Genomic DNA, 15,551 nt, shown 5'->3' on the forward strand with positions numbered 1-15,551 from the left:
GCAGAGCCTGTGACACCAAGTTCCTGACGGGCGGAGATAAGGATCTGGTGGTTTACTTTGTCAAATGCAGCAGAAAAGTCCAGAAGGATGAGGACAGAGGAGAGAGAGGCGGCTCTAGCACCGTGGAGTTGCTCTGAGACAGCAAGAAGAACAGTCTCTGTGGAACGGCCTTGAAGCCTGACTGGTGGGGGTCAAGGAGGTTGTTACGGTGGAGATAGGAAGAAAGTTGGTTAAAGAGGGCACCTTCAAGAGTTTTGGACAGAAAAGGAAGAAGAGATACCGGTCTGTAGTTGTTTTCTTCAGAAGGGTTGAGGGTGGGTTTCTTCAGGAGTGGGTTAATGCCTCCTTCAGAGAGTTGGGAAAACAGCCAGATAACAGAGCATTGTTAACAGGTGAGGAAAGGAAGAAGGTCTGGGGCGATAGACTGTAGAATGTGGGATGTAATGGGGTCGAGGGGGCAGGTGGTGGGACGGGCAGAGGTTACTAAGGTAAGAACTTGGTTAGGAGACAGAGGGGTGAAAGAGGGAAGTGAGAGAGTTGAAGTCGGTGGGACATTAGTAGTAGGAGGTGGGTTAAAGAAAGAGGAGCGTGGAGTATGGAGGAGGACTGAGGGGTTTAAGGAGGTTGGTGAAGATAGAAAATAGTTTTTTGAGGTGAGAAAATGAGGACTTAATTCTGGATTGGTAGAAAGCGCTTTTTGCAGAAGAGATAGAGGCAGAAAAATAAGAGAGAAGATACTGAAACGCATGCAGGTCATCGCGTTGTTTGTATTTACGCCATTTCCTTTCGGGTGCTGGCAGAGTGGCTCTCGCAGCACGCACCGGTTCAGACAACCACGGAGCCGGAGGGCATCTGCCAGCCCGTCGAGTCCTAAGAGGACAGAGAGTCGAGAGAGGAGGACAGAGTTGAGAGGAGAGTTGAGAGGAGAGTCTCTGCGACAACGTTTGGATGTAAGAGTGAGAGAGTGTGTTGAGGGGAGAGCCGATAGAACAGAGGAGGCCAGAGAGGAGGGAGAGAGGGAGCGAATGCTGTGATGAATATTAGTTAAAGAGAGTAGGAGATGAAGAAGTGATCAGACACGTGAAGTGGAGTTACAGTCAGGGTAGTGGTAGAGCAGTTTCTAATGAAGATGTAATCAAGGTGAGTATGAGGGATTGAGTGACAGTGCCCCGTAGATTCCTCCCACTCTCGTTGGTACGTTTTGTTTTCATCCGCTTTCGCTTCAGAGCTGGACGCGGGGGGGTATCGGGGGCTGCCTCTGCCATTTTTTCAAATGGACACTGCTCCGAGACCCCCCCTTCTCTGATTCTGATTGGTTTGTTTCAGGTTCACAAGCCAATCAAACCAACGATGGGAGCGAGTATTATCCAATGAGAGGCAGAATAGGACAAGTCAGAATTCGAGTGGCATTATTTGCATGGGATGCAGCATTGAAGACATCTCGGAAAATACGGGACAAATCCTGTCACGTATTGATTAAAAACGGGACGCACTATTTTATTCTCAAATACGGGACGATTCCGTATTTTAAGGCTGGCAACCCTAAACATGTTGAACTAGCAACTCTTCCAGCTAGCTAAGCCTAGCAGCGCTTTAAGTGGTGCGTTTGCCACTCAATTACCTTTTACATTACATTTAATTTAGCTGATGCTTTTATCCAAAAGCAACTTTCATTGCATTTTAACCCATTGCTAACATTTTGCCTGGGGAGCAATTAGAGGTTGTTCAGTGTGTCTTGCTCAGGGACACTTCAACAGAGCAAATGGAGCAGCCGGGATTTGAAATTTGAACCTTGCGGCTCACAGGGTATCACGCTACTCCATATGCCACCACACCACATGGTGTGTAGGTTTGTTTGACTTGTTGAGTAATTCCTCTGCACAGCTACCAGCTGTATGTTGCGCCTCTGTTTCCAAAGCAAAAAGCTCTTTCCATCTTGAGCTACTGTCTTGCTTTCTTCAATTTAACTGACTGCAGCTAGCGTCCGTTTCGTTTACACTGTCAACTTCCAGTTTACTTCAGGAAGTAAACAAAGGTACGTTAAATACGTTAAAATATTTTGTTGCATAAATCTTGCCCACAATAATCGCAGATAAATGCATTTATGTTGACAGCCCTAATATAAAGATATCACCCATTATGTGTTGTGACAAGACAGAAATATGCTCACTTCCTTAAAGTCATCTTAGAAGCAATATGAATGCAGAAGCGATAAACTGTGTCAATATGTGTGTGTGTGTGTGTGTGTGTGTGTGTGTGTGTGTGTGCACGTACGTGTTTCTGTGTGTGTCCATAGGTATTACTCTGATATCCACAGTGCTGCTTCAGGATGTTATCAGGAGATGAACTCCACTCTGACGGAACTCTCTGGGGTTAGTAACACAACTAGAATCTGTATGTGCATACATAGATATATTTATATATATCTATGTATATGTGGGGGCTGAGTGGTAAACGGGCCACTTTACACACTGCTAAGCTAAGCTAGCTGCTAGGCTACTAAAAGTGGGGACATATTATTATATTATTATCATACAAAATCTCTTGATAACCTGCAACACTGAAATTGTGTTTTAATTCTTAATGACTGAGATTCTGACAAGAAATCCAAAACAAACATGGACTAAAAAGTCCCTACAGAGTAAATCCAGTCAGTCCTCAGTGCTGGACCACCTCACTCTAACAGGGATACCTGCTACTGATCTGAGGTTATTGATCCATAGATTATTGATTTATTATAGATTATTAAGGATTATTGATCGGTATATGAATAATTGAGATAGAGACAGACACGTGCGCGTACACATATATATATATATATATACTGTATATAGTATGCAGTAGTAGTAGTAATATATTGTGTGTATGTGTGTGTGTATTTACATATGATCTATATTAACTGTGTTTCTGTCTGCAGAGTTTTGCCTCAGAGATGAACAGTCTTGTTGCTCTTCATGAACTCTACAAGTACATAAACAAATACTACGACCAGGTAAAACACACGCACACATACACTCACACACACAAAATCACACACATACTTCAATCATTTCTATGAGTCATGAGTACACTATCTCATGAATGTGACGTCACACTCATGACACTCAGTTATACAGTATAAAGTCCTACCACTGTGGCACCTGTCACCTGTCTGTCTCTCAACTGTTTGTCTCTCTATGCACCTGCTTGCCTGTCCCCTGTCTGTCAGATCATCATGTCTCTGGAGGAGGACACTTCAGGTCAGAAGATGCAGTTGGCCTATCGGCTGCAGCAGGTTGCTGCCCTGGTGGAGAACAAGGTCACTGACCTCTGATGGCCTGTGGCCCCTTAAACCTGGTTCCAGGAAGTCATGACTTCAGACCCTGCGACCCTGAAGATTTAAGGACAAGCTTCCTATTGGACATCTGCAGCAGCTCTAAGACTATAAATTATAATCCTGTTGACATTGTCTTCCTGCTGAGTGTGTGTGTGTTTACAGTCAGACTCAGGAGATTCTGTTTTTTAGAAGATTTAGATGAATGAACCTGAACCGATCTGACAATCTAAACAATCAGATGATTTCATCATCACCTGCTGCCTTGCACTACATTTCCCAGAACCCTCTGCGCTTTGGCTGTTTGCCTGCTAATCTCCGATCTGCTGTATGTTTCTATTCAGCAGTATTGTTAACTTTTACTACTGAAACCAGCACAATCCTGCTTCAGGAGCTTTAAAGAGTTCTACTGAACACAATATCTTTTAAACATTGTTTTCGGTGAGAATCCAGTTTTAACTTCCCCTCCCTACCAGCAGTGGGTCCACTCAGTCTTCCTCACTTCCTGCCGAGGCCACTTTGACTCAATCAGGATTCAGGTTTGCATTAGTAACAGGGTTCACCTTCTCATGGTGATGATAACCACTGGACAACATCTGTAAAAGCTGGAAAACAGAAACCAGAATCATTGTGAAAGGTTGATGTATGATAGGATCTTAAACTCTATGTTGCTAACTTATTACATGTACATACTGTGAGTTCTATTTATTCCTTTTTATTCCAGCTCTGCCTTCAGGCTAGCAGCTAGATGGCGCTGTCTGTCCTTCTTACAACAGCATTATGTGTCCCATTGCATGATGGGAAAATAACTTAATGAAGATTTTTGAACCAGGGAGGGAAAACAACAAAGTAATTGTCTGCCAAGCCCCAACCAGCCCAAGTTTGATTGGTTGATGGAATTATGCATTATGCTAGTTGATGGAATTATGCCTCACTCGTGGGCTTGGGATGTTACGATGTAACAGAAAGCAATAAAAAAGACATAATGTCCAGGTTGTACTAACCCACCGGGTTGCCTCCCTCTGGTTTGGGTTTCTTTGTAGATTTGTCACCAAAGGAAGATGCAGAGTTGAAACAGTCTTTATATGTTACTCTGTGAGACAGGGTAGTCCCTGGACTCTCCTGGACCCTTCACCTAATACTTCCTGGACTCTCCTGGACTCTTACCAGATACTTCCTGGACTCTCCTGGACCCTTCACCTAATACTTCCTGGACTCTCCTGGACTCTTACCAGATACTTCCTGGACTCTCCTGGACCCTTCATCTAATACTTTTTGGACTCTCCTGGACTCTTACCAGATACTTCCTGGACTCTCCTGGACCCTTCACCTAATACTTCCTGGACTCTCCTGGACCCTTCATCTAATACTTTTTGGACTCTCCTGGACTCTTACCAGATACTTCCTGGACTCTCCTGGACCCTTCACCTAATACTTCCTGGACTCTCCTGGACCCTTTCCAGATACAGACCATGTTTTCCAGTGTAAATGGACTTAACTGACACCAACCGCATCAGGCCATAACTAAACACACTTCCTTTCTGGTGCTGACATATTTTGGTATTAAATGCATTGGATGATCTTCCTTCTGTATCTTCTAGTATTTCTGATGCTTATATCTGAATGTTGATCTCTTGTGTGTATTTTCGCCTTGGTTGTTTTTGACTTAGTTGTAGTTCACTAATCAGATCAGAACTTTGCATGTGTGTGATGATTTGTTTTAGAATGAAACCTGGGTGACGTATGTAAATGTGGCAGAAGGTCCTGCTTTGAGCCTTGACCTCCTTGTCTCTGTACAGTTTTTTAATCTTCTGAGACATGATGAAACAGATCCTCAGCTCTGATTGGTCGAGCTCTGTTTGTTACTGAAATGTTTTTCTATAAGGGATTCAAACTTTAAAGGATTTGTGTAAGATGACTCGTGGATCAGATGTGACGAAGCACAAACTGTTTTTTACTGACTGTAAAGTTTACAACAATGTGTAAATGTGCCTGTAAATAACTCACTGAGGAAGATGATGATGATGATGTGCTTTTATTGTGAAGAGGCAGAGGGCCCAACACAATTTGTATCATGTCAAAATAAAGTTACAATTTAACAGTTCTCTCTGTCAGTGTTTGAAGACTTTTCTCCATATGTACCAGAGTTGCAGTTAGATAACATCTAACTCTGTTGTTGCATGTGTACAGACTGTAAAGCCCTCTGAGGCAAATTTGTAATTTACGATTTTGGGCTCTACAAAATACTAAAATGAATTGAATAACATAAATCTGCTTTTTAGTTGCCAAAAGTAGGCAGAGTTCTCAAGAACATAATTAAAACACAAACGATATGATCGTAGAATCAGTAAGCTCAGTTTGTTGTTATTTATCTTGTGAGCACAAGCTCCATCTCATATTTCATAATAGTGTTTCCAAACGTCACCAATATGTTGTCTACATATGGTGTCTACATGTGATCAGAATCTTGTATTTTGATAATATTGTCTTCGCGTCATTTTGTATCTTGTCGCGGTGACCTCATTTTCTATATATCCCCCCTCCCCCCTCCGGCCCAGTTTGGATCCAGCGTCAGTATGGCCGCTAACTGCGCATGACCAAAGACCGGTGTCCGGTGTCCGACTAATAACAGCTGTTAAGACCATGAAGGGTAGGACCGGGCCACTAGCGAAAACACACCCAGAATAACCGGACTGGACCCAGCACAGAGCCGGTACCTCCCGTCCGGTCTTCAGAGGGGACCACTGATCGGCTGCCGGACTGAAAGTAGCTGAGCTGACAGAGCAGACCTCCAGCTGTTATCTGACGGAGCTAACAGGCGAAGGGCTAATGGAGCTAACTGAGCTAACAGGCTAACGGAGCTGGCGGAGCCAACTGACAGCAGACATCTAGCAGTTATCCGATGGGGCTAACAGGCTAAGGGCTAACGGAGCTAACAGGCTAACGGAGCTGGCGGAGCCAACTGACAGCAGACATCTAGCTGTTATCTGACGGGGCTAACAGGCTAAGGGCTAACGGAGCTAACGGAGCTAACAGGCTAACGGAGCTAACGGAGCTAACAGGCTAACAGAGCTGGCGGAGCCAACTGACAGCAGACCTTCAGCTGTTATCTGACGGAGTTCTCTGACATGCCACTGGCTCACGTTCAGCACATTCCGCCACTCTGACCCGTTCTGGCCCGCTTTAGTTTGTGGACAGTCGGACGTTCTGTGGGTTTCATCACCAGGTTCTAAGGGTTCTATCGGGGGCTACTGAACCTCCAGAGTACCGTCAGTCCGGCCGGGATAGAGCAAAGCCCGGCTCGGTTCGGAGCGGTAGCAGGATGCTAATAGGTAAAGTGCTTTAGCGATTCCAGCACGGCTAACCTGCTAAGCTAGCTCCTACGAGCAGACGGTACCAGCCGGTGACAGCTGATGTTTCAAACACACAACGTTAACAAAACTGAATTTTGACAAAAAGCTATTTAACGTTAATCAATAATTGTGTGTGTGTTCAGAGTATCCGTCTCCACCCATACTGTTAATCTGACATTTTCACTGTCCTAATTATGAGATTTTTCAAAAGAAATGTCCTAAACAAGTAATAATGATAATACATTTGGTATATAACGCATTGTTCATCAACAGATCTTAGTGCCAGGTCACTTCAAATGACATTTGATCGTTTATAAAGACAATATGTACAAATTAAGAGAATTTTCCTAAATAAAACTTCTGCATTGTGTAAAATATCAGAATTAAGATAGTATGTTTTTGAATGTATTGTTATTTTTGAGAAATCTTACAGTACGATTATTTTATTATTATATGATTATTATTTTATTTTTGGTTATATGAATTGTTGGCGAGGTCCTTACCGCATGTATATAATTCATTGTGTTGTTGAGAAAACCCTTTTTATTCCAACTCAAATATTTGGAGCTTTGCATGTTCAAGTGTAGTCCGCTCTGTCCATGAAGCCTGTTTGGATCAAAACATGTTGCAAGTACAGTTTTGTACAATAGTAGTCCGAGATCCGAACACATGGTCATCAGTCATTGTGTGGAATTACTGAGAATATTGCTTTTAAAGGGGCTCACAAATTGCGATATTGGCTGGCCCGTTTGAATGTCAGCATATAGATGCAGTGAAGTGTCTGCTGAGGTCAGCAGAGGAGTCTCATCAGATGATTTATTTAGTCACATACACAAATTTTTTAACTAAAGCTGAAGCATATTAAATGTAAGATTTACATTGTTGTTTAAAGAGTTGATGACGCTTGTTGTTGTTGGTCTCAGCAGCAACAGTCGCCGGAGGAGCCGGTGATGCTGGTGCTACTACCGGGAAGAAGCACCGACGGAGAGGAAAGAAACACCGACGAGTCCGAACGGAGGAGAACCGGTAACACACACACACACACGTCTTTGTATTTGAGCTAAGCCAACTGGTCTAGAGACTCCAATAATAGAAGCAGAGATTGAATTATGATCTCACACACACACACACACACACACACATACACACAGCTGCTCTTCATGATTCATGTTGTGTCGAGCTTTGACTTCCCTGCACTGAAATAGGTGTGTGTGTGTGTGTGTGATCATGATTGTGTGTTTAAGTCCCGCCCACTTTATTACCTCCACACAGCTGACCAATCAGTGAGCGAGGAAGGTGCTTGTCAGATTGTTACAAAGCCAAGAGCTGCTATAAAATCTGATATGCCCTTGTATAAGTTATGGTTCTCTATTTCAGGCCTGATGACCTCTGTGACCTCTTCCCAACCCCTCAGCAGAGTTACCCAGAAGCCACCTTGTTGCAACCGCAAAATACTTCAGATGCAAACACATCATCACAAAAAGCACCAGCATGTACTGAAGATGACCATAAAGCCACTACAGTACCCCAACAGTCCCATCTACTTACTACCACGTTACCCACCGAGATCACCCTGATGCCCCTGAGGGGGGTCCCCAGATTTTCCTCCCCCCCCCCAGAGTATACCCTCAGAACTACCCCCCCCTATCTGGATCCAGTAGATACACTTACCCATTCGACAGCAGCAACGACACATCAGATTGACAGCCAATCACCTCCTTCCATGTTTGAAGATCCCACCCACAGTCCAAGTCAATCACCGCCAATGGTCATCCAAAATGTTACCCAGAATTTCTCCAGATCGCCTCATAGAACTCTTCATAATGTTCATCCTGGTCCACCAGAGAGCCAAACTGGTTCCTCCAATTCACTCAATATTACCCACAATTCCTCTGAATCAATGGCAGTTCCTGATAAAGTTCCTCTCAGTCCTCAGTTAAGCCCCTCCCACCTAGAACCCTTCTTGCTGACTTCAATGACCTCTACCTCTAGTGTCTCACCCAACTCCCTGAGCCCCCACAGCGGTCCTTCACTCATGATGCCTTCAAGAACGCCCCCTTTCACTATGACCCCGCCCCCTGTCCAGCTTTTGGGCTCTGACGATGAAGAGCAGGAAGACCCTTCAGATTATTGCAAAGGTGAGACAAGACATGACTCACAGATGATGGAGGCTGATTGGTGAACATCAACAGTAAATACTAGGGCTGTCAAATGATTAAAAATTTTAATCAAATTAATCAGAATTTTCAGTGGATTAATCATGATTAATCACACCTGAATCCTAACCATTTTTTCTTTCTGAAATGCATAATAAAGATAAATAACAGGACACAGATACATAATTATCATTATTATCATCATTATTATTTTTTACATAAATACATGTTATTGATATTTGATTTTTCAGAAATTCATTTCAGAAAATAATCAAAGCAATGTTATTTGATAAGTCACAGACTGATTTCCCTGCATGGCTCTAGAAGGGTCTCGAGCCTCTGCAGTTTATCCCACTCTGCTGTGAGTTTGTGCTCCTGATGGTTCAGGGCTGCGATGACCAGACATGACCAGACATGTCAACCCTCCCGATGTTTCAAAGCCCCTCCCGAAAATCTCCCGGACCGACCTTTCTCCCGATTTCCACCCGAACAACAATATTGCTGCACCACCCGTCACTGGGCGCGCCGTTTCAGACCGAACAATAATAAAGGTTACACCTTGAAGTCGAGCGCGGCGATTAGAACGACTGGCGCTGCAAAGAAATCCGCTACCACCCCCATTTCAGTGTGAAATATTCCCATACCTGGGAGGATTTAGATCGCATTGGCTTCTCTTCCTCCGCATGTTTCAGAACAGTATTACGGGTCTCTCCGATGGTCCTCTACCTCAGCGCTGCTCTTAGCCAAGCTCTGCTGGGCGGAGCTTTTTTTCTCTGTTCTGCTGCGCGAGAACGGGTAGGGGGGGGGGGGGGGGGTGCGGGTCTCTGGCGCAAACGACTTGCTGAACCTGACGGCCTGACATATGCCTGCAGGTGGCAGTAATGTGTTGTATAGGATGAAGTGCATTCCCTAGAGGAAGAGGCACTTTACTGACCTGAATAATTTGTCACACTGCGCATGCGTGAAATGCGTCAAAAAAATTGACGTAATTAACAACAAACAGCTGATTAACGCCGTTAACGCGCTATTTTTGACAGCCCTAGTAAATACTAATCTTAATCTGACGAATAAGAGTAAATACTTTTGAAACCCAAAAGCTAATGGAACACAGAGCTCTCCTATTGACCTCTCCTAGCTCTCCTATTGACCAATAGGAGAGGGACTTTGTACGGGGACGGGGGCCTAAAGTAATATGAACCTCCTCCCTTATTGGACCTTTTTGTCTTTGAGATCCTTCTCTCAACTCCTCCCACCTTGAACAGAAAAGGTGGGACGGGTCCTCTTGAGACCTGGTGGAGAGGACGTCCTCCTCGAGGCCCTAACCCCGCTCCCTGCGAGGACCCATGACTAGTTGCCATGGTGACAGGTGGTGGCTTGCTCTGTATGTTGCAGGCGGTTACTACCCGGTGAAGATCGGTGACCTGTTCAACGGGAGATACCATGTGGTCAGAAAGCTGGGTTGGGGCCACTTCTCCACTGTGTGGCTCTGCTGGGACCTACAGTAAGACCCCACTACTGTGTCTCCATTGGTTCTACTGATAACGCTTCATAAGTTCTACTGATTCTGATCTGTGTTTAGGAGGAAGCGCTTTGTGGCGCTGAAGGTGGTGAAGAGCGCTCCTCACTACACAGAGACGGCTGTGGACGAGATTAAATTGCTCCGATGTGTGAGTATCATACGTGGGGTCAATCATAGGCGATGGTCGGGGGGGGGGGGGGTCCGGCTGACCGCACAGGGGTCTAACCGGGGGTAGACTTTACCAAGCTACTTTTCAAGTCGTAGCAATCCGGTTCTGGTCCATGTTGAATGAAATGTGTCCGTTATTAAGTAAGGATCGCTAATTAGCACTAGCAAGGCCTCCATTAGCTCCCCCAGTCGACCGACTGTTACTTCACTTTAAAAAATGCTATTTATATCTCTGTGATCTGTAATTGTCACAATAGCAAAGTCACATGGCGGGGCGCACTGGCCTCCCCCCTAGTGGCCGGTACCAGAACCACCTAACCCGTGGGGACCCGTTCTGACCTCCAATACTAGGGACCAGTAACAAAACCTGTTCAAACCCAGTCCTCAGGTAACCAGTCTGTTTGTGTCCAGGTGAGAGACAGTGACCCCTCTGACCCCTACAGAGAGACCATTGTCCAACTGATAGATGACTTCAAGATCTCTGGAGTCAACGGGATCCGTATCCTTCCTCCTCAGCTGTCCGTCTACCTGTCTGTCCACCCGTCTGTCTACCCGTCCGTCCACTGGTCCGTCCACCCGTCTGTCCACCCGTCTGTCCACCCGTCCGTCCACTTGCCCGTCCACCCGTCTGTCCACCTGTCCGTCTACCGGTCCGTCCACCGGTCCGTCCACCCGTCCGTCCACCTGTGTGTCAGTGGTTTCCTCAGCCTCTCCTCAGATGTCTGTATGGTTCTGGAGGTTTTGGGTCATCAGCTGTTAAAATGGATCATTAAGTCAAACTACATGGGACTTCCTCTGATCTGTGTGAAGACCATCATTAGACAGGTAACGAGGCGTACTGATGAACATCTCCCTGACCCTCTGAGACCTATTGAGCTCCTCCATCACCGTGTGCTTGCAGGTGCTGCAGGGTCTCGACTACCTCCACACAAAGTGTAAGATCATCCACACGGACATCAAACCAGAGAACATCTTATTGGACGTGGATGAGGTTTATGTCAGGAGACTGGCAGCCGAGGCCACCATCTGGCAGAGAGCTGGAGCTCCGCCCCCTTCAGGGTCCTCAGGTGAAGGTCACCATGTAGCTGTGATCCTTTAGATCTATGACGACTCTTATGTCTGTTACTGGGAGCTGTGGTTTCCACTCAGTTCAGACAGAGAGGCAGAACAGTCTGTCTCTCTGTCTCCTCCTTTTTCTCTTCTTACCTGTCTACCTGTCTACCTGCCTCTAGTCTGTTACTTACACCCAACTGTATTTCCTGTTTCTGATATTCTTTTCCTGTCTCTCTCTCTGCCATCTGTACCTGTCTACACCTGTCTGTACCCGTCTCTTTCTAGTTAGCACGGCTCCCAGCGATTTACAGGTACGTGTCCCCATTTAACGCCTGCTGTGTTCTGCTTGTTTATGTCACATTATAACGCAAGAAGATTGAGAGTCATTATTTGGCGATAATGTTTCATATGACTGCACTCAAAGTAACATGTTTGTGCGACCGTTAGTTGACATTTTAGCTTTTAGCTCAGTGGAAATCGCCGTAAAAACCTGTAAATCCCTCAAATGATGGGTTTTGAGGCAACGTGAGCTTTAACAAGCGGACATTAAGGTGGAGTCATGATGTGAATGAATGAGGTGGTGAGGGACCCGATGCTGTTTACATGCACGTAGGGGACTATTTGTCTCCAATCTGATGAAATATGACACACAACGTTTGGTGGCTGCAACTATTTTTTGCTGAAAGGCAGATATTTACTTATTATTTATAATGTCACTGGTAACGTGTTATGATGTGTGTGTGTGTGTGTGTGTGTGTGTGTGCGTGTGTGCGCGCGCGTAGGTTGGTAAGCTGTCTAAGAACAGGAAGAAGAAGATGAAGAGGAAAGCAAAACGTCAACAGAAGCTGTTGGAGGAGAGACTGGTGAACCTTCAGGTACTACAAGAAACTACAATACTACTCGTATACTTCTACTAATCTAATACTTATTAGTTAATACAATACTACTGTAATACTATATCAATATTACCGTATAACTAATACATAGTGATACCCCTGTAATACCATTTTAATAGTACAGAACTTCGGTACTACTGTAGAGTTCTGCAGTAGTACCCTACTAGTACTGAAGTACTTCACTAGTTCAGTACTGTCCCTGTGTGTTCAGAAGATGGAGGACGAGGACACTGTGATCCAACCCGAAGATACGGACGCTACCTGTGAGTACTTGTGTGTACCCTCTGTTATACTGTGATATTGTGTGTGTCACTAACATACAAACATGTACTCACAGGCTCTCTGGTCGTCAATGGCAACACTTCCTGCTCTACAGCCAGCAAAACCAGCTCGGACTCCACCTGTTCCTGGTTGGACGACAGATGTAATGGCCACGCCCCCGGACGGTTCGCCAGCCCCGCCTCCGGCCTATCAGGCTTCTCCAGCTCTGTGATGTCAGCGCCTTCTGAATCGGCACTTTCTACTCAGTCAGAGTACTCGAGCGGACGAGATGGTGAGTACATACCATGGCTGTGTACTACAGTGTGTATACACTCACCGGCCACTTTATTAGGTACACCTGTCCAACTGCTCGTTAACACTTAATTTCTAAGCAGCCAATCACATGGCGGCAACTCAGTGCATTTAGGCATGTAGACATTGTCAAGACAATCTCCTGCAGTTCAAACCGAGCATCAGTATGGGGAAGAAAGGTGATTTGAGTGACTTTGAACGTGGCATGATTGTTGGTGCCAGAAGGGCTGGTCTGAGTATTTCAGAAACTGCTAATCTACTGGGATTTTCACGCACAACCATCTCTAGGGTTTACAGAGAATGGTCCGTAAAAGAAAAAACATCCAGTGAGCGGCAGTTCTGTGGGCGGAAATGCCTTGTTGATGCCAGAGGTCAGAGGAGAATGGCCAGACTGGTTCGAGCTGATAGAAGGGCAACAGTGACTCAAATAACCACCCGTTACAACCAAGGTGGGCATAAGAGCATCTCTGAACGCACAGTACGTCGAACTTTGAGGCAGATGGGCTACAGCAGCAGAAGACCACACCGGGTGCCACTCCTTTCAGCTAAGAACAGGAAACTGAGGCTACAATTTGCACAAGCTCATCGAAATTGGACAATAGAAGATTGGAAAAACGTTGCCTGGTCTGATGAGTCTCGATTTCTGCTGCGACATTCGGATGGTAGGGTCAGAATTTGGCGTCTACAACATGAAAGCATGGATCCATCCTGCCTTGTATCAACGGTTCAGGCTGGTGGTGGTGGTGTCATGGTGTGGGGAATATTTTCTTGGCACTCTTTGGGCCCCTTGGTACCAATTGAGCATCGTTGCAACGCCACAGCCTACCTGAGTATTGTTGCTGACCATGTCCATCCCTTTATGACCACAATGTACCCAACTTCTGATGGCTACTTTCAGCAGGATAATGCGCCATGTCATAAAGCTGGAATCATCTCAGACTGGTTTCTTGAACATGACAATGAGTTCGCTGTACTCAAATGGCCTCCACAATCACCAGATCTCAATCCAATAGAGCATCTTTGGGATGTGGTGGAACGGGAGATTCGCATCATGGATGTGCAGCGGACAAATCTGCGGCAACTGTGTGATGCCATCATGTCAATATGGACCAAACTCCCTGAGGAATGCTTCCAGCACCTTGTTGAATCTATGCCACGAAGAATTGAGGCAGTTCTGAAGGCAAAAGGGGGTCCAACCCGTTACTAGCATGGGGTACCTAATAAAGTGGCCGGTGAGTGTACATACACTGTGTGTACTCCTGCACTACGTCACATAGGGGATGAGATGGTGCACTGTGTTTTCAGTGTTCAGTGCTTCAGACTTCGTCCTCAGTCCTCTGGACCCTCAGAATGGACTCAAGCTGCGAGTGAAGATCGCTGACCTGGGAAATGCATGCTGGGTGGTGAGACATCTTCATCACTCCTCTCCTTCCTCACTGGTGTCGGTATAAACCAATCAGGCGTCTCCTCTCTGTCTCTCGTCCAGCACAAGCACTTCACAGAGGACATTCAGACCAGACAGTACAGAGCTCTGGAGGTTCTGATAGGAGCAGAGTACGGACCACCTGCTGACATCTGGAGCACTGCCTGCATGGTGTGTGCCTGCACACACACACACACACACACACACACACACACACACACACACACACACACACACACACACACACACACACACACACACACACACACACACACACACACACACACACACACACTAGTAGTTGGTGGTGTAAGTTGGCGTGGTTGGTGTTTCAGGCGTTTGAGTTGGCGACAGGAGATTACCTCTTTGAGCCTCATTCAGGAGAAGACTACACCAGAGACGAAGGTACTACACACGTCAGCCCCTCAGCAGACGGTGACCACTAGCAAGGAGTTATACATATAAATGTGTTATTTGTTTTCAGATCACATTGCTCACGTCATCGAGCTGCTCGGGACGCTCCCTCTGCCCTTCGCCTTGTCTGGCAGGTACTCCAGAGAGTACTTCAACAGGAGAGGTGAGACAGTAGGTTTGTGTCCCCCGCTGCCCTGTGTGTCCCCCTCTCACCATGTGTCCCTGTCTCAGGTGAGCTGCGTCACATCTCCAGCCTGAAGCCGTGGGCTCTGTTCGAGGTTCTGTTGGAGAAGTACGAGTGGCCTCTGGAGCAGGCGGCTCAGTTCAGTGACTTCCTGCTGACCATGTTGGAGCTGCAGCCTGAGCGCAGGGCGACCGCAGCGCAGTGTCTGCAGCACGCGTGGCTGCTCACATAGACACGCCCTCTGAGGATCACCTCTCTGCAGCTTCTGTCCGTCATAAATGGTGCCTTGAAATGACCCTTTTCCCTGTCCATGACATCACCTGACAAATACTTTTATGTTTGTGTGAAGTAAAGATGAAAGCTGGTGCCATTTGATGGATACTGTGCTACATATTAAAGTTAACACCTGACTTGCTTTAACATTTCATTCGAGACATTGTGAGAAGCTCTGCAGGTGGGAAGGTGAAGTAAAACCCCATGTAGTACAGCAATGACATCA

The 15,551-nt window shown here is 45.9% G+C and overlaps 2 protein-coding genes across 7 annotated transcripts in view; both read left to right on the top strand.

Moving 5' to 3' along the window:
* plxnb3 (plexin B3) overlaps positions 1–5,411 on the top strand; it is a 55,292-nt gene extending 49,881 nt beyond the window's left edge. For all 5 annotated transcript variants that reach the window (XM_037479767.2, XM_037479768.2, XM_037479766.2 and 2 more), the window contains 3 exons: positions 2,297–2,372; positions 2,918–2,992; positions 3,209–5,411. In XM_037479767.2, coding sequence (XP_037335664.2) covers positions 2,297–2,372; positions 2,918–2,992; positions 3,209–3,313 — 256 coding nt within the window. In that variant the 3' untranslated portion in view covers positions 3,314–5,411. The remainder of the gene's footprint in view (positions 1–2,296; positions 2,373–2,917; positions 2,993–3,208) is intronic.
* A 938-nt stretch (positions 5,412–6,349) lies between these two features.
* On the top strand, positions 6,350–15,462 carry srpk3 (SRSF protein kinase 3). Of its 2 annotated transcripts, XM_037479782.2 has the most exons (17): positions 6,350–6,645; positions 7,590–7,692; positions 8,044–8,804; positions 10,215–10,323; positions 10,402–10,489; positions 10,921–11,008; positions 11,228–11,334; positions 11,411–11,576; positions 11,848–11,873; positions 12,345–12,437; positions 12,670–12,721; positions 12,796–13,011; positions 14,337–14,434; positions 14,518–14,625; positions 14,790–14,859; positions 14,939–15,031; positions 15,100–15,462. In XM_037479782.2, the coding sequence occupies exons 1-17, from the start codon at positions 6,636–6,638 to the stop codon at positions 15,282–15,284; spliced, it is 2,373 nt and encodes a 790-aa protein (XP_037335679.1). In that variant the 5' UTR covers positions 6,350–6,635; the 3' UTR covers positions 15,285–15,462. The 2 variants fall into 2 exon arrangements, with proteins under 2 accessions (XP_037335679.1, XP_062418108.1); XM_062562124.1 differs by lacking the exons at positions 14,337–14,434; positions 14,518–14,625; positions 14,790–14,859.
* Positions 15,463–15,551: the final 89 nt, after the last annotated feature.

Source organism: Pungitius pungitius, chromosome 1, assembly GCF_949316345.1.
Source record: "Pungitius pungitius chromosome 1, fPunPun2.1, whole genome shotgun sequence".
NCBI classification, from domain to species: Eukaryota; Metazoa; Chordata; class Actinopteri; order Perciformes; family Gasterosteidae; genus Pungitius; species Pungitius pungitius.

Bases quoted from the DNA above. Each gene is read 5' to 3' on its own strand.
- srpk3 (XM_037479782.2), top strand. The intron at 12,438-12,669 runs GTACTACAAGAA...CTGTGTGTTCAG, and splicing joins AGAGACTGGTGAACCTTCAG to AAGATGGAGGACGAGGACAC. The intron at 14,626-14,789 runs GTGTGTGCCTGC...TTGGTGTTTCAG, and splicing joins TCTGGAGCACTGCCTGCATG to GCGTTTGAGTTGGCGACAGG.